The 19,166-nt window shown below is 35.4% G+C and overlaps 1 protein-coding gene across 3 annotated transcripts in view; it reads right to left on the reverse strand.

Annotated features, from left to right (window-relative positions):
* LOC111155704 (synaptojanin 1) overlaps nucleotides 1-19,166 on the reverse strand; it is an 87,379-nt gene that overhangs the window by 40,449 nt on the left and 27,764 nt on the right. For 2 of the 3 annotated variants that reach the window (XM_022516018.1, XM_022516020.1), the window contains 7 exons: nucleotides 18,390-18,473; nucleotides 12,111-12,172; nucleotides 10,053-10,149; nucleotides 8,730-8,899; nucleotides 7,536-7,617; nucleotides 5,084-5,236; nucleotides 2,150-2,315 (listed from right to left, as the gene is read on the reverse strand). In XM_022516018.1, the coding sequence (XP_022371726.1) occupies nucleotides 2,150-2,315; nucleotides 5,084-5,236; nucleotides 7,536-7,617; nucleotides 8,730-8,899; nucleotides 10,053-10,149; nucleotides 12,111-12,172; nucleotides 18,390-18,473 (814 nt within the window). The remainder of the gene's footprint in view (nucleotides 1-2,149; nucleotides 2,316-5,083; nucleotides 5,237-7,535; nucleotides 7,618-8,729; nucleotides 8,900-10,052; nucleotides 10,150-12,110; nucleotides 12,173-18,389; nucleotides 18,474-19,166) is intronic. The other variant, XM_022516019.1, reaches the window with a different exon arrangement.

Raw genomic sequence — 19,166 nt, forward strand, 5'->3', positions numbered from 1 at the left:
TAAACACATGAAAGATACTACCCTAATATATGCCTTTTAGTATTCTTTCTCAGACTCAGCTGATAAGTACAACCAGTTCAATTATAACAAAACACATACATTCCCCCCAAATCAGCATGTGGTGCAAAACTGTACAAATTCCCACAGCCACAGAGCTTAGGGGGAAAATGAGCTTAGGGCACAACACTCAAAACCTTCAACAGTGAGTGACATGCCAAAAAAGATGGAAACCTATTAAAATCAGTAGTATAGTTTTATATCATTAAATAGCTTGAAAGGTATGAATACTCCTTAAATATGGCATTTCATGTTGACAAAGACCTAAAGTTTGCTTGTCAACGTGGGCGACAGGAGGGCTGCAGCTTGTGAGTAAGGTGACCCTTGAACACACGGGTCTGAACTGCACCGGTCCACTCAACATGGGAATTTTTTTCATTAAATACAGTACCATAAATGTATGTTCTCTTCCTTGTGATTTTCTTAATATTTTCTTTTTCCCAGCTTACTTTATTGTAAGAATACAGTATGCAAGACATATAACATACAAAAAAAATGTGTTAATCAACTGTTTATGTTATCAGTAAGGCTTACAGTCCACAGTAGGTAATTAGTAGTAAGTTTTTGAGGAATCAGATGTCATACATGGATTGGCAATTCTAGGGGGTGGATTGGCAACTCCAGGGTTCCATACCTGGGGAACTGAGGTAGAGAGAGGTTTGAAGTATATGCCTAAGTGTATGTTTTGTGTATTTCTTTCTACCTGTCTACGTTCTGCTGGGTGAAACCACGCGTAAACTAACGGAGAACAGACATTATGCCCCAAATGTTCCCTCATAGAGCATCCATGTTGGAACAAATTCCCATTCTCAGAACACGCAGTATCGCAGAACTGACTATACATCTTTTTAGGCTTATTCGACACAGAAGAAAATGTGCAGGGAAATTAAAAAAAGTGATGATCAAGTTTGGGAATTCTTAGCTACCTCACTTCTTTCCTTCAACTGCTTACTTTCAACTGTTGCTTAGTAATGCCTCCATATCAAAGTAGGCACAGGGGGAAAGAAGTGGTAAGATGCAAATCAGCCAAGTCTCCACCACTGGGAGCCAGGAAGAAAGCCTGAAGTTAAAAGCAGTAGCTAAGATCAGACTTTGTTTTCTAGAACCTTAGTAGGGTCTCAGCTCCCCAGCTTAGTTAACATATCTCTGAGAGGCTAACGGTAATCAACTACCCCCAGCGCCACACAGAATTCTGAAAGAATCCTTGATGACCTATTAGACCAAGTAGTTATCCAAGAGTGCATTATTTGATGAGGAACAATTTCTCTTACACACACAGGGAAAACTGAAAGGTTTGGTGTGGGGATAACAGAAGAAGTAAAAATGTTCAGAGTATTTAAAAGTTAAGATGAAAAAAAAAGCATGGAATTAAGGAAGTTAATTCATTAAGTTCTATAATGAATATTGGGTTTTCCCATGATACTAAATACATATTCAATGACATGAGCTCGAATTCTTTTGATTTTAATAAGACTCAGTAAAAGATAAAAAGCTACCCTGAAAACCATATATTTATGTCAAATATTAAAGTGTCCTATAGTAAGCAATATTTTATTTTATTTATTTTTTTTAAGATCTTATTTATTTATTTAGCAATATTTTAAATTATTATGATTTAATGTTTGTTCGAACAATAGTAAGACCAAGTTATAGAAATCTGGGGTTAGTAATTAGCAAAATAACCAATAAAGGTACTTTTTTTTCTCAATTAATCATTTGTTTTCTTATATAATTAGATTACTGAACATTCTATTAAAGGTAGTAGTTGAATATTCTATGAAATCCTGCCTTATACAAAGTTAGCAATACTTAAACCATTTACCCCCTCAATCATATCTATAAAAGAAAACATGCATGAGCCTCATTTCAGAGCTCAGTAATACCACTGATGATAAAAAACATTCCAAAAGAGCTCAGCCTCTTTAGAGAAGGCAATTTTTAAAAACTACTTGGATAGAAATTTTCCCCAAAACTATTGTAGTCAACTCAATCTAAAAAATATTCATGTAAATAAATTAACATTTATTTCTTGGACTTCTGGAAGGGATATAAATAACATAAAGTAATCAAAATATAAAGTAAGTATGCATACCACGCAAACTTCCTGTAGTTAAAAGTGCTCGAGCTTTGTCAGCTAAATCACTATTAAGAGTATTTCCCAGCAGTAAAACATCTATGGCCTCTTGCTTGGAGCTGTCAAAGAAGTTATTCTGAATCGTTCTAGTAACAGAACGAGCACCATCTTTTAACTTTCCAGCCTGTTGGGAAAAAAACAGCATGGATTTTTGTTCCAAAGAGTGTTAATTGAACTCAGTAGGCACTTTGAAACTTTAAATCAGTTTTATATGACTTTACTGCAATAGAAAGGGCCTAATCATTCCATTTTGAATATCAAATTGTCATAATAAAATGGCTCAACATTTCATTGTTTCTCTTCCTTTTGGATAACAGCTCTCCGCAAAAAGAAGGAAAAATCTCAATACCACAACCTCACCCACTAATGCTATCGAGAGCTGCAAATGCTTAAAATTGTTTACTATAAAGGAAATAAAGTGAAGTGTACCTATTTAAAACAAGAAAATTAAGTCTTACCCTGTAACTCTTAGAACTGGGGATGGGATGGGGGTGAAGGAGATCAAGGATATTGAGCACTGATATGCTCTGACACTTCAAAGTATGTTAATGGTAGAAAAATAAAATTGGAATTGCTCCTAAATAACTTTAATATTAGTCAAAACTAAGACTGAACATAAGAATGAAGGACTGGTCTAAAAAGAAATTTATAATTCCAGTTCATAAATATTAAATGCAAACTACAGTTTGTTGCCTATTTTATTTTATTGCCTATGTAATTTTTTATTTTATTGCCTATGTAAATATAAATAATAAAAATGATAAACTGAGGCCAATTCCTCTAGTGGAAGAGCTGACTATAACTTCTTTTTTGAGTACAGTTGAGACACAATGTTACATTAGTTTCAGGTGTTCAGCACAGTGATTAGGTAACTCTCTATGTTACACTAGGCACACTGCCAGCGTAGCTACCATCCGTCACCACGAAACGTTATGACAATACCGTGGACTATATTCCCTATGCTATGCCTTTCATTCCTGTGATGTTTCATTCCATAACTGGAAGCCTGTATTTCCTGACTATAACTTTTAATGAACACATATTTTACTTAAGCATGTTAGTTACCATAAAGATTTCTTTTGATCTTAAGGATTTTGATGTCTTAAAACAAACAAACAAACAAAAACAAACCCAAACTCTTGCCTTTTAGAAAACCGCTTCAGTTTGTAATATGTAATTTTCATTCCTTACAGAAATATCAGTAATTTGAGAATTAAAACATTATTTCCTTCCACATGGTAACACATATAAATGACATTATTTGAAAAGACACTCACCATTCATATTATCAGGCAATTAATCAAAAGGAACCCAGAGAAAGGAAAAGAAAGAGCAGTTCAGATGTTAGAGTTTAGTTTAATTCAGACTCATATATTTAATATGTGAAATTTCATTTCTATTATGTTAGAGACAAAAGACCACTGAAAATATATGTAATCTGTATATATATATTGTCACAGTTACTGTAGAAACAAAAAGGCAGAAGAACATAGAAGAATATTTTAAGCAACAGTTGTAGAGAATTAAGTTTTAGCAGTAAGAATGATATTATCTATTTTAAAAGAGTAATAAAGGAGGTTTAACAATTTCAGGTTTTCAAAAATAGGGCCCATTTAAGAAGTAAATACTTGTAGATGTCAACAAAATCAATTCTGTGAATGGAACAAAAGCAGCTTTGCAGGTAAGGCCAGTACCTCTGAACAGAGAGAGGCATGGCATTTTAGGAGACATAGAAGAGGAAGAAGACTTAGAAATTAAAAGAAGACTTAGAGATGATGAATGGCCTTCAAAGAATTCCAGGGGCTGTACAGAGGGGGCTGCAGAACTATAAAAATGGTAAATGTCCTTATTTCTATACTTGAGGTAATTTGAAGAACTGTAGAAATTTAAAATGTTAATAAAGTCCAATGGAGAACTGGAGGCTTAAAAGGCAGTGTTTAAGCATATAGAATAAGTCCCTTAATAAGTGCCAAATACTAGAGGAGAAAGTGGCCTGTAGATAAGGCCAGCAACATAAAGCAATGATGAGGCACAGAATTATAAATAAGCCCATCTCTCACACTTCTTTTGTACATTTTGATAGCCTCCTTTTCAAGGTAAGATAAATTAAAGAACAGAAACTTAATAATCAAGCCCTAAAGGTGTTGGGCTCACAGGAAGTATTGCATAAATTGTCCAATGATTTGTTCATCCATCTACCATTTTTCACAATTCTATTAAACAGTAGGCACTACAAGTGCTGGGAACACAAAGCCAAATGTGACAGGACCCTCCATTAGGATGACTATGGTTTTAAAAAATCACCTTTATAATCAAAATAAACAACACAATAAGTAAAACAGGTAGGTAAGGGAAAATCATGAAAAAAAAAATGTGAGCAATACATACATAGGCCTACTGGATTATATCACTAAACAACTAAATATGTCATATTAATATCCCCCAAACCTAGGGAAATAACTCTCTTCCATCCAACCACTAGTATCTCCTACAAAAGGAAGTGTTAAAGAGGACATAATGGCATAATAAAACAGAATTCTGAAAAAGATACCTTTTAACCCAACATTCATTCATTCCTTTAGTCATTCATTCATTCATTCATTCCTTCACTCATTCATTCATAAATGAGAGCAGGTGGAGGGGAGGGGTAGGGTAGTGGGAGAGAATCCCAAGCAATCTCAATCCCATTGAGAGTGGAGCCTGCAAGGGCGGGGGGTGGTGCTCAATCTTCGGACCCATGAGATTATGACCTGAGCTGAAACCAAGAGTTGGTCACTTAATCAACTGAGCCACCCAGATGCCCCCAACTATTAATTTTAAAAGAGATGATTTAATAGCTTATTAGAAGGAAAATGAGGATCTTTTGTAACATTATGATAAATCTAGATCTACCTTAGCCTTTCCTTCAAGAGCTCCGGTCCCTGCGTATATCTTACTGATTGAATCACCATTCACGGACCACATCGACCTAAAAACTTCTTGAAAGCGAGTCACCAACTGAGGCTTTTCAGCTAAGCCAAGAGCTTCCAGCTGTTTTGCTAGCATCTAAAATGGCAAAAGAGAAACTTTTATAAGCATGTTGATTGATACGTTGTGATGTGACTTTTTAAGAACTACAAGAATCAAAAATTCACAATTTATAGGACTATGTGGCACTGGATTCTGAAAACTTACCCGTTTACTAGGCTGTATTCTATCCCACCATTTCAGTTTTTAAAGTAAATACCACAACAGTGAAGCTTGCAAGTACCTTAATATTCCCATGTAGCAATATCCTTTCTGGTTAAATGGTAAAATTAACCTTATTAAAATATCTCTATAAATCAAACTGGTTTAAAACTTAAAGAACTAACTATTCAACAGCATGCATTGGAGCACATAAAAATAACTGCATAGGTTATTTAAATAGATATAGAAATAACTAATTTTCTCTAATTTTTGGATTGGGTGTTACACACGGGTGATTAAAATCAGATTATGAAAAAGTAGAGTTGTTCTTGAACTATCACAAAAATAAATAAATTAGTCTTATTTCTGAATAAAGTCATAACAGTTTAATGTATAAAACCTATATTGGTAATGTCTATAAGGGGAGCTGGTGGGAATACATCGTGCAAGAATGCAAGGTCTTCAGGCCACCACAATTCCTTCATCACAGGTAACAATAAACATGTTTAGAAGTCATTCACCTTTGGAACTTTGGCCTTTAAATCTGTCAGTCAAAGCAATGCATCATCTTTACTCAGTCCATTTGTCTTATTTGAAATCCAATCGTGTTTTATGCCTTGCATTTTTACTTAACTCCTTCCTGTTTATGTTTCTTTTTATCTGTATCATGATTATCCATACTTACAAAAAGATCAAAAACTAAAATAATATTTTAAAAAACACTAAACTAGGTTTATTTGTTACCTACGGACTTATACCAGAGCTGTTCTTCGTTAGCATGAAGAATAAAACAAAACTGGGCTCCAGCACCATCTCTATCATTTATAGCTCCCTCTCTTCAAGGAATTTGGGAAAACTAGTCTTGGCTTCTAGTTTGGCTCGGCCTACTCTAGCAGTAAATTTTGTAACCAGTCAACCAATTGCTATATACGAGGGAGTACTCTCTCACCTAATTACCAACAGTGAATACCGGCTAAGTCAGATTCTGAGAACTAATATTTGTTACACTTTTAATGAAGACTTACAAGTATTTCAGTAAGTTTACTCTCAGAATCTAAATAAACATATTCAGCCACTTAAAAACGCAACTCAAAACAAACCCAAGCCATGTGATAAATGCCATTCAAACGACCAGACCCCTGCTTTTACTTTTCTCGTCTCCGTCATATTTTCTACATAAATTATAATAAGACTCAATGACAGAGTGTTTAATAAAAAGGCACAACAGTAAAAATTATTTAGCTACTGTGAAGAATACATTTCTGCAGCAGAGAAATCTACACACTGTGCTTTCATTTTTGAGACAGAAAGAACCTCAGTTGCAAAGTAACTAATTAACCAATGTCCTGGCCAAATTTAAGATCATTAACTGGAAGAAATAAGAACATGTTATTTCCTATTCTTGTTTTTATAGTATTTGAGAGCTATGCTAAGTTCCTATGTAACTAAATGAAGACCCACCACAGCCTTATGACCCCTACAGTTGCATAACAGGAAAAACTTAGAAAGTTCAGCATTGCTAGTGTGTCATAGAGATGAGACTATGTCTATATTAGACTGAATTTACGGATACATAGTAAAGAAAAAAAAACTTTTAAACAAAGACTTTGTTACAGAAGCTCAATCTAATTCACTCTCATTCTCACTAACAACTGTATTTTCATTGACCCTGTTTTTTGTAGCTACTGATTTGAAAACACCATATAAATCGCACTGGGTTACAGACTGTCAAAAATATAACCCTATAGACCTGAAAAAGGATCCTCCCCACTTCTGAAGAAACTACACAAAGAACAAAAGCCAATATGTATACATACATTATGTATGTGTGTGTGTGTATATATATATATTTTTTTTTTTTTCTTCCAGAAGACAAAAGAAGTAATTGTTGGAATAGTATAAATAGCAGTTTTTAAAGGGAAAGTTAAGGAACAACACAGGGAAACATCAGCTATCTAAAGAGAGTATTTGAAACAGGTAAAGGGAACATTTAAATGAAAAGGAATTTTGAGGGAGGAAAAACCCATAAGAGAAGAAATGCCTTTAATGAAGCATAATTTCATTTTATGAAAAGTAATGAGAAACATAAATATTACAAAAATATTAAAAGAGGCATTTGATACAAGTCACATACATACATTTCAACTTTTTTTTTTTTTTTTTTTTTTTTTTTTACCTCTAAGCCGAGGAATGCCTGCACGCTATTTGTTCTATCAAGACAATCCAAGCAGTTTGTTCGAACCGTACCACTCTGGCATCTGCAACAAATTCAGTAAAGTTTAACAGCTAGTTTGAAACACAAATAATAAAGCTAAAACAAAATGAGGAACCATTAAGGTGATTAAAATATAATATCCACTTTTTTTTAAGTATCCACTTTTTACTCCCAACTTTTTATTACTACAATTTTCAAACACACACACACACACACACACACACACACACCACAAGTGAAAGAATTTACAGCAAACATCCATATACCCACCATCTAGATTCCACAACTGTTAACATTCTGTTGTATATACTCCTTATCACATATCTACTTATCTACACCCACTTATTTTTAATTAGGCCAGTAGTCAGGAGCTAAATATGCATTCAAATTTATGACCCCAGAGCTGTTTGCACATAAAAGATAATCAAATATTTATGGAAGAAATTTTAGGTTTTTAACCTAAGATGTTATCTCTACTGACCTATACGAATTTCTATGGCACTGAAACTAAATATTGCACAAATTGATAAAGCTAAAAGTTTGAGCTTTGTTCACTGAAGTCTACCTCATGCCATACTCTGACTTTAATTTCTTCAGTACATACTTTCCTCCTCTACCTCATAATCAAAAACTGAAGATTTAAATTATACTAAAGCAGAAAATAAACTATGTCTTTTACTTCTATTTGCAGTTAATAGTCCTTACTGAAGTGAAGATATATTAAAATACTAGTTTTAAGGGAGAAGTGAGATAGTTTCACAGATAATAGCATGAGGTCTGCAAGCAGATAAAACCTAGCTCTAACACTTTTTAGCTATGTGATTTGGGGCAAATTATAGTCTATGCCTCAATCTCCTCAAATGTTAATGGGGATAATAACTGAACTGATCCCTTCAACTGTTGTTACAGGTACATGTAAAGACTACATACACTGCCTGGCTCAAAATATGTGCCCAATAATATAAGCTCTTGTTACTACTACTTGTTCAATTCTAAAGAAAGAAAAACAAGCCTAAAATCAAGTATCATAAAGATATTTTATTTTATGATAAACTTTGGTATAAAAAAAGGAAATTTAAGAGCTCAATGTTAAGAATAATTTTTACAATATAGCAAAGTCCCAACTCAAAGAGAAGAGAAACAGAGAAGTCAAACCTTTGAACTTCACTTCCATTGAAATAAAAAAATCCATAATCTACAAACTTTTGGACTTGAGGTTTAAGAACACTATGCAATTTTTCTGCCTTTCCTCCTTTAACCATTTGATGATAGTCAAAATTCACCATCTGGATATCAGCAGCATGTTCAGAAGCTTTCAAATGGCTCTGAAAGTAAAAAGGCAAATACTCATCTAAATGTTAACTAAATACGACCTTATCAAGTAATGTTAAAATGGAACCTTACATTTTAAATTTAAACCTCGGCACGGTCCCTTGAAATCTCACTGATCTCACACAAACCTTGCATCGATGCTGGCAGTAAAATGGAAAATTACTTTCTAATATCCAGTAACATCTTTTTTGTAAAACCTCACATATGGTCCCCAAGAGATTAGGTGACATAATTAACACAAGAGAAGTTAAATAATATTCTCATCTGATTTAGAAAATTAAACCACCAGCACTTCATTTTTTATAAATTTAGTATCTGTATCTGTTATAGAATATCAAAATAAAGTAACTGATTCAAGACAAAACCTATCAAAGACTGAAAAATTCATTTTTGATACTTTCATTCAAATGTTTTAAAAGTCATTTTCTAAAGTATAATCTAATAGCATTTATTTCACAAGCTTAAAAACAAAATAGTCAAATAATTAAGTCACTTCCAGACTTCATGAGACTAAACTTCAGAAAATGTTCTCTAACCATTCTGTTTGATTTGAGCTTACAATCTTATGGAACACCATCATTTATATTAATTATCAATTCAGTGAGTGTTTATGAGGAATATTTTTTCTTTAGAAGTTGAACATATCTTTGGGTTCTTTTTTACTTAAAATTCTCAAACTTTCATCAATACAAGAAGGTACAGCTTTGCGTGTATACAAATGAGTTATTCACCATTTCATAGGTTTAAAACAATGACTGTGGTTTCTAGGAAATGGGCAAGACGATGAACAGATGAAGGAGGAAACTGCCTGGTATCTTTTTACCAGTGACAGATGAACATTTTTTAGAGAGGAGGATATTCTTCTGCTTCTCCACGGCCTAAATAAATACATTTCAGAAAACAGCATCAATTCCTTTGAAAGCTTTCCATAATCCCAATTTCAGTATATGTGCTGCCGAAGTGAGCACCATAATCCCAATTTCAGCAACATTATGTAAAACTGGTTCTTAGTAGCCCGAAGAGTTAATGGTTCCAACAAGTACCCAGCCTTTTTCTAGGAAGTAATTTCATTATTGTATCATATTATTTTTTAATATCTCCTACATGTCCATGGGCCAGAACAGAAGAAAAAATGATCATGCCTACCTGGAAAGCCTTACTTAGCATATGTTCACCTTCCTTAGATCCAAGCAAATTTACTATTATTTGTTTACCATATAAATTCTTAAGTGTTCTAAAATGCCTATTAAAGAAAAAAAGAGGAAATAAACACATGTCAAGTGATAAGTGATAAACTAATTTTTTCTTCAACAAACAGAAATCCATTAAATAGAACCTATAAGACGGTTTCCTAAATTTCTGGAATTGGCAAAACTGGATACAAATTCATTGACCAATTCATTCCTCTCAAAACTCTGAATTTACCAAAAATTCAGTTAATGCCTCTGACCCATCAATGCTGAGACTCCCACTTGTGCTGTAGCTGCTGGACCCACCCAGCCCCTCTTCGCTCTGTGAGGCTGGTGCCACCTAAGCACGGAGAACACGAGCCATCCAGCTTGGGGTGGCAGCTATGGCAGAGGGCTGCACCTCATATGTGAGGACGTCACATATTCCGTGGGTATCCAGGACCTCCTCAACAGTTCTAATCTTATGAAAAATAGGCCACCCACCCATCTCCCCTCCAGGAACCCCCTGCTTGTTTCCTAGAGTTAAGAGTCTCTTATGGTTTGCCTCCTTCTCTGTTTTCATCTTATTTTATTTTTCCTTCCCTTTCCCAATGTTCATTGGTTTTGTTTCTTAGATTCCACGTAAGAGTGAAATCATATGGTATTTGTCTTTCTCAGACTGGCTTATTTTGCTTAGCATAATACACTTTAGTTCTATCAACATCATTGCAAATGGCAAGGTTTCATTGTTCTTGATGGCTGAGAAATAGCCCATTGTATATATACCACCTTTTTTTTAACCCATTCATCAGTCGATGGACATCTGGGCTCTTTCCATAGTTTGACTATTGTGGACGTGGCTACTATAAACACTGGGGTGCATGTGCCCCTTTGAATCATTATGTTTGTATCCTTTGGATAAATACCTAGTAGTCAATTGCTGGGTCATAGGGTAGTTTTATTTTTAACTTTCTGAGGAACCTCTATATTGTTTTCCAGAGTAGCTGTATCTGTTTGCATTCCTGCCAACAATGTAAGTGGGTTCCCCTTTCTCTGCGTCCCCACCAATACCTGTTGTCTTCTGACTTGATAATTTTAGCCATTCTAACTGTGAGTGGTATCTCATTGTGGTTTTGATTTGTATTTCTCCAATACCAAGTGATGTTGAGCATTTTTTCATGTGTCTGTTGGCCCTCTGGATGTCTTCTTTGGAGAAATGTCTGTTCATGTCTTCTGCCCATTTCTTAACTGGATTTTTTGTTTTTGGAGTGCTGAGTTTGGTAAGTTCTTTACAGATTTTAGACACTAGCCCTTTAGCTGATAAATCATTCACAAATATCTTCTCCCACTCATAGGCTGCCGTTTAGTTTTGTTGACTGTTTCCTTTGCTATGCAAAAACTTTTTTCCTCATCAAGTCCCAACAGAACTCATTCCCACTTCTGTTTCCCTTGCTTTTGGAGGCGTGTCTAGCAAGAAACTGCTGTGTGCTAAGTCTTTGAAATCTAGTATGCGTTTATTTAACACTTACAGTACATCTCAATTTGGACTAACCATATTTCAAGTACTCAGTAACCACATGTGGCTAGTGGTTACCCTATTAGCATATATTCAAAGACGTGGTTTTGAGGCCAAGAATCAAGACCCACAACCCAATGCCACCAACCCCAGAAGTCATAATACTGGGTATCACTTTCTTCTAGTTAAATTAGGAGTCAGAAGAAATTTTACTTAGAGCCAAAACAAGCTGAAATGAATCAGTAAAATATAATAACTAGTTTTGTTGCTTAACAATATCAAAACTTATAGCATTATATAAAAATAATTAGTTTTGGGGCACCTGGGTGGCTCAGTGGGTTAAAGCCTCTGCCTTCGGCTCGGGTCATGATCCCAGGGTCCTGGGATCGAGTCCCGCATCAGGCTTTCTGCTCAGCAGGGAGCCTGCTTCCTCCTCTCTCTGCCTGCCTCTCTGCCTACTTGTGATCTCTGTCTGTCAAATAAATAAATAAAATATTTGAAAAAAAAAATTAGTTTTACCTGTCAAAAGCAGGGGCATTGGCTTCAAATCCCCTTGACATACGAACACGATGAGATCCCACCTACAAGAGAAACATATTTAATCATACCAAAAGCCAACATGTAGACAATACGTAGTAATTCATTTGTTGAACAAAAAAATAGTACGTTGAATAATTGATTTTCATTCATATTATTATTTTAAAAAAAGCCAAGTTCAACCTTTCCTTTATTTTTAAAAACATGACCTCATTAAAAAGAAAAACAAAAACAAAAACAAAACCTAGAGGGGCGCCTGGGTGACTCAGTCGTTAAACTTCGGATCAGGTCATGATACCAGGGTCTGGGATGATCCCCACATGCCTGTAGGGCTCCCTGCTCAGTGGGAAGTCTGCTTCTCCCTCTCCCACTCCCCTGCTTGTGTGTTCCTTCTCTCCGCTGTGTCTCTCTCTGTCAAAGAAATAAATAAATAAGCTAAAAAAAAAAAAAAACCAAACTAGAAGTCATGAAACATTCATAAACTAATAACAATTTTTACTTACAAAAGATTTTTTTTTAAAGATTTCATTTATTTATTTGCCAGACAGAGATCACAAGTAGGCAGAGAGGCAGGCAGAGAGAGAGAGAAGGGGAAGCAGGCTCCCCTTGGAGCCGAGAGCCTGATATGGGGCTCAATCCCAGGACCCTGAGATCATGACCTGAGCCAAAGGCAGAGGCTTCAACCCACTGAGCCACCCAGGCGAGCCCCAAAAGATATTTTTAAGAGGTCTTTTGCATACATTATACCTTGTTTTAAGCTCAAACTACATGCCTGTGTAAGTTAACATATTACTACCATCTGGGTAATAAAAAAATTGAAATGCAGACAAGTAAAATAACTTGTCCTCTCAGATCAAGAGACCTAATTAAAAAAAAAAAAAAGATTCACACAAGAATTCAGGTCTCCTGAACTAAATTTCTTCCAAGCTGCCTACAAATGCAATGTCTACATATTTTTCTTTGTTATGCTAAATGCTCTATTACTTCTCCTTCATCCAAAGATTCAACAAATTAAAAAACTGTTCCTGGGGCGCCTGGGTGGCTCAGTTGGTTAAGCGACTGCCTTCAGCTCAGGTCATGATCCTGGAGTCTCGGCAGGGAGTCTGCTTCTCCCACTGACCTCTCTCCTCTCATGCTCTCTCTCTTTCTCAAATAAATAAAAAAAAAAAAAAAATCACTGTTCCTGGAAAAACAGGCTTTCCAAGTCAGTCTCACAGTTACACACAAATAATCAGAAAATATGGGTTAAGAAAATTAAACAAGATGGAAAATATCTGTCTTCCTGTTTTGTTACAGTTTTTCTTTTCTCACATAGGAGAGTAGCAGAAAAATAACACAAAGTTAAGAAATATATAAGAGATGCCAAGAAGAAATATAAAAGTGACAGCAGGGGCTGTCTGGGTGGCTCAGTGGGTTGAAGCCTCTGCCTTCAGCTCAGGTCATGATCCCAGGGTCCTGGGATGGAGCCCAGCATCAGGCTCTCTGCTCCGAGGGGAGCCTGCTTCCTCCTCTCTCTCTCTGCTTGCCTCTCTGCCTACTTGTGATCTCTGTCAAGTAAATAAATAAAATCTTTAAAAAAAAAATCTATCCTTTAGGGGCGCCTGGGTGGCTCAGCGGGTTGGGCCGCTGCCTTCGGCTCGGGTCATGATCTCAGGGTTCTGGGATCGAGCCCCGCGTCGGGCTCTCTGCTCGGCAGGGAGCCTGCTTCCTCCTCTCTCTCTGCCTGCCTCTCTGCCTGCTTGTGATCTCTGTCTGTCAAATAAATAAATGGAATCTTTAAAAAAATAATAATAATAAAAAAAAATAAAAAAAATAAAAAAGAAATAAAAAAAAAATCTATCCTTTAAAAAAAAATAAAAATAAAAATAAAAGTGACAGCAGATTATTTCCCTGAACTTCACTTTTAAAAATTTCCCTCGGAAGCTCTGGTATCAAAGTTCCCCAGAATTCATTCTCCCCAGTTTGAACAAAGTGACTTTGAAAGGGCATGGGAAGAGGGCTACCAAACCAGTCACACAGTTTAACAAGTAAAATCAGAAAATAAGCTCTAACATGCTCATCCAATTTGAAATTTGAATTAATGGTATTATCCATTCATCACACATCCTTCTCTCCTGAAAGTGAGACAATCTAGTGACTCTCCTGATAACCAGTATTTTCTCTTTGATGTTGTTCTTTTCAATAAGAAATGATTTGCCTAATGTCACACCTATATTCAAGTTCATTTTATGGTGCTTAATAGTCTTTATAAAATTTTAAAATTTGAAAGATGTGTACCCCAAGACATGAAGCATTTTAGACTGAAGAAAACTCAGCAGAAGTCGATACCTTTTCTTTGGAGTACTCTCAGGTAATTGCCTACAACTCTAAAAAGGTCCAAGCCTCAGCATTTTTCTACTGATTAATATTTATCTTGAACAGTACTGCCAACTGCCAAAAAGGTAAAAAAAAAATACAAGTACTGTTTTTCAGGCAATGGCTGTGACTGTTCCCCATCACTCTGGTCTTTGACACACAACTAGCTATACATCATAACTCTTAGTAACATATTGGTTAAACTAGACTGGTTTTATTACTCAATTAGGTTTTAGGACAACTGCCTAAAAAAAATTCTATAATAAAAGAGATCTTATATTAATGGTGATAAAAGTAGTACTCCCGAAAGTTGTAAGGTTTTAAATAACCATAAACTAATCTAATTTTTTAAAAAGTCGTACCAAAAATATCTTTTAAAAACCATTTAATTGGGTAATATGGAACATCATTTTCCATTAATACTACTGCTTCATGTTTACATATTTCTCTAACTTTAATTAGACCCGAAGTTGAGTGTGCAGCACTATACGAAACAGCTCTGATGAGGCTTTCCATCATTTAAGGCTAATATAGCTATAATATAATGTCAGAGTAACAGTTTAAATTGTAAATGTTAAAGAACTTCTGAGAAAGGAAGTCATAAGTAAAATCCATGAGTGTGCCACCACTTAAAGTATCATTCTTATCTGTGTAGCACCTTAGGACACTCCTAGTAATACCTCAAACTAATTTATATTGACATTTACCTGTTCCATAAAAGGCCTAACCACCCCAAACAGATGATAAGCTCTCTCTGAAGCATCAGTGTAGTCTTTAAATCTGTCATAGTATACAATATGCACCCAGTATAAAATAATATACATTGGAGGAACTTAAGTATTTAATGAAGAGATCAGTGTGGAGGAGGGACTGAATCCATTTAAGGAGATCTGAGTGCACTCTACTGAAGGATGGCAAACTTTAATTTGGGGAGAGAGGATACTTGTTAGAAGACGCAAGGCATGAAGTTGGTTGGACAGGCAGAGGAAAGCAGATTGTGAAGAAAAGGGCGCCTCACAGAGCTTATGAGCATAATATAACAAAAGTGGGAAGCACTGCCAGAGAGCTGGGAGGAGACAGTCAGGAAACTGTGAGAGTCTTCCAGGCAAGAAGAAATGAGGAAGAGCCGAACTGGGACAACAGAGTGGGAAGTGAAAGCAAGGGAGAGTCCCAGGGCCTAGGAGGATGCTGGGTTAAGTATCACAGGGCTACCTATGCTGGTTCAGGACTGGCTGTTAGAGCAGACAGGGCTGGCGATGCTTCAAGGTCAACAGAATAACATCAGGTACACAGAAGTTCTCAAATGTGAATGGTAGGAAACTTGGTTAAAAATACAGATTTCTGGTCACATTTTAAGAGATTCTGTTTCAGCTGATGTGAAGTTGAGACCATGAATCTTTATTTTAAAATCACCTTCAAGGGTGCCCGGGTGGCTCAGCGGGTTAAGCCTCTGCCTTCAGCTCAGGTCATGATCCCAGAGTCCTGGGATCGAGTCCCACATTGGGCTCTCTGCTCGGCAGGGAGCCTGCTTCCCCGCCCCTCTCTGTCTCTCTGCCTACTTGTGATCTCTCTGTCTGTCAAATAAATAAATAAAATATTTTTAAAAAATAAATAAAAATTAAAAAATAAAATAAAATCACCTTCAAAATCTCACAATTAAAAAAACCTCAGAGGAATTATCTGTGGGGATAAGAGGCAAGTGAAGGGACAAGTCCCAAGGAATCTCTGTCGGTGCCTCTCGCGAGGTAACACAAACTTCAAGGAATCCTAAAATTAATTCCAGTCCTGAGAATACAAAGGATACCTAACAATCATTTTCAACCACTCTCTATCAAAAGCTCTTATTTGTTTTCTAAGGGGAAATAAATTTGGGGACTTCGTATTTTATATTTTTAAAAATGAATATCTATTTTTCAGTTTTTAAAAAGTGATGAAATATTTTCATTCCTTTCTTACCTATTCTTAGAATGATGGGGGAAATGTTTTTCTGTAAAAGATACTTATGAAACTAATCTACTTCTGTTCAAAAAAAGGCTGACTTTAAAAACTACTAAGCTAAATAATTGATAACTGGGACAAAAGGCCAGCTCTATGACAATTTAGCAGAATTGTTGCATTGCCTTGTCTTAAAAATTACTATCTTTATCAAGAAATGCATGATTTTAAAATCTGTAGCTTTCAGCCTTTAAACAGTATGACATGGGCAAGACAGACTATGTGGGCCAGCCACAGAACACAGCAGGAGGGAGGAAGAAAGCCTCACCCAAGGTGGATCACACAATGTAACTATTCAAGATCCAACCATACTGAATAATCGAACACTATAATTCTGAGCTTCTAATAAAATATCACAGAGAGCAGCTAACAGAGGGCCCGTAAATAGGTTATCGCCATTTCTTACACTGCCCTGTCTCTAAGCAAAAGAATTCACTGTTCCTCAAAACAAGGCTTTAGGAATGTTCTTAAAGCAAACATTCCAAACACACTTCTCTGATCACAGAGGCTTAGGAGAAGTGGACAAGGGTTGGGATTCTTTCCCTAAAGAGACTTGGGGAGAGATAGACCTACTTAAGTTACCCCTAAATGCCAAAGAGAAAACCTGCATAAGTCAAAATTTTTGACAAGAACTCAGGAATTGTAACTGCTTTCAATTCCTGTTAATTCGTGGCCTGTCTTACATAAATTGCAGTATTGCAAAGGTTCAAGTGGTCTGCAATTTTTCTCCACTCCAGCCATCCTAAATGTAAGAGATCTAGCTGTGAACTAAAAGGAGGCAAGATTTTTTTCTGTCCATTTTCTCAGTATTATAGGCTAAAGCATAAAACTTGCTAGACAATACATACTAGAAGTCTAAAATGAAAATAATGTATACTTTAGGGATTAAAGATTTTTGAATAAAAATAAAATGTAATGGGATCAGGAAGGAGACACACCATAAGAGACTCTTAATCTAACAAAACAAACTGAGGGTTGCTGCGGGGAGGGGGGTCGGGAGAAGGTGGTGGGGTTATGGACTTGGGGATGGTATGTGCTATGGTGAGTGCTGTGAAGTGTGTAAACCTGGCGATTCACAGACCTGTATCCCTGGGGCTAAAAATACATTATATGTTTATAAAAAAAATTAATTTTTTTTAAAAACCTACAAAAAAATAAAATGTGAAATCACACTATTATGGGCCCACTAATAGTATGAACTTACAAGAAAAAAAAATCTTATATTTTAAAGATTAGATGTTTACATCAACAAAGTTAAAAAAATCAGAAAGCAAATCAGAGAACATATTAAAGATAACAGGTTACTACAAATTATAAATTTCAATAGCAGATGTATTATTGATAACAATAGCTAACCCTCACACAGTGCTGCCTGTGGGTACCATGCATTGGTCTTAGTAATTTTCATTTTATCCTTACAACCCTATGAACAGGAACTACTAATATTATTATTTTTCCTGTTTTATAGAGAAACAAACTGAGACACAGAGGCGTTAAACCACTTGCTCCAAATCATACAGCTAGTAGTGGCAGAGTAGGTATCCAAACTGAGAAATCCGGTTTCAGAAGCCTTTTTTTTTTAAACTACATTCTTCTACCTAAAGAGGCTAAATTATTATTTATTAAGATACTGAAATAGTAAATAAGAAACAATGAATATCAACTGCTATGGAAACATTACAATTTTCATAATAAATACAGCAGTTAATTTCTATGGACATTTGAAAGAACATTAAATCAAAAATATCTAAGACAATTCCACGAACTCTTATATTTAGACCCTCGTTTGTCAATCTATCTAATATTACTAAACTGAATAACAGAACTATCCAATGAACTGTCCTGAAAGTTTAGAAAACATGGAAAATATTCAAGAGAAAAACACAAGATAAAACAATGTTACACAGATACCTGCAACCCTGGTTGCTCCCAGAACAATGGAACAGATCCCCGGATTTGTATGAAAGAAGAAACAGAGTCATCTAAGTACACAACCTACAGAGAAAAATCAGATATAAAATATTTCCACAAAGTTATTTCCTCTACATGACAAAGACAAATTTACTAACATCTGTTGCCTGCTAGTTTTTTGTCTTATGACCAGTCTCTCGCATATAATTGTCCAAACAAAATATCCAGAAGAGGCAACTAAATAAGTTTGACTTTCTTTTAATTAGTGATAGTTTTGCTGTATATTATCCAAAAAAGAGTAAAAACATAAGCATATGTATCATAACTTTTAAAAAGGAATGCCTTCTAACTCTCAATATTTTACACACTTACCTTTACATTGATTTTTTTTAGTTTTTTTTTTTTATATATTTTTCAAAAACTAATTTGAAGAACTGAGTTGGGCTGGGGGTGTGACCTGAATTTCAATTCTATAGTTTCAGAGCCAAAAATGTCGTAATTTTTAAAAAATTCAACAACTCTACACATTTCTCAGTGCTCAACAAGGTAAGTGTTCTCTTAACCCCCTTTATGGATTTCCCCCAGCCACCTCCCCCCTCTGGCAACCACCCATTTGTTCTCTGTATTTACGAATCTTTTTTTTGTTTTGTCTCTTTTTTCTTCATTCGTTTTATTTCTTAAATTCCACATATCAGTGAAAACATATGGTATCTATCTCTGACTGCAAATGCCATAACTTAATTTTAGATGGTATATATACCTACCTTTAAGAGCTGG

The sequence above is a fragment of the Enhydra lutris genome, unplaced genomic scaffold, assembly GCF_002288905.1.
Source record: "Enhydra lutris kenyoni isolate GAN:26980312 unplaced genomic scaffold, ASM228890v2 scaffoldscaffold43, whole genome shotgun sequence".
Classification (NCBI taxonomy): domain Eukaryota; kingdom Metazoa; phylum Chordata; class Mammalia; order Carnivora; family Mustelidae; genus Enhydra; species Enhydra lutris.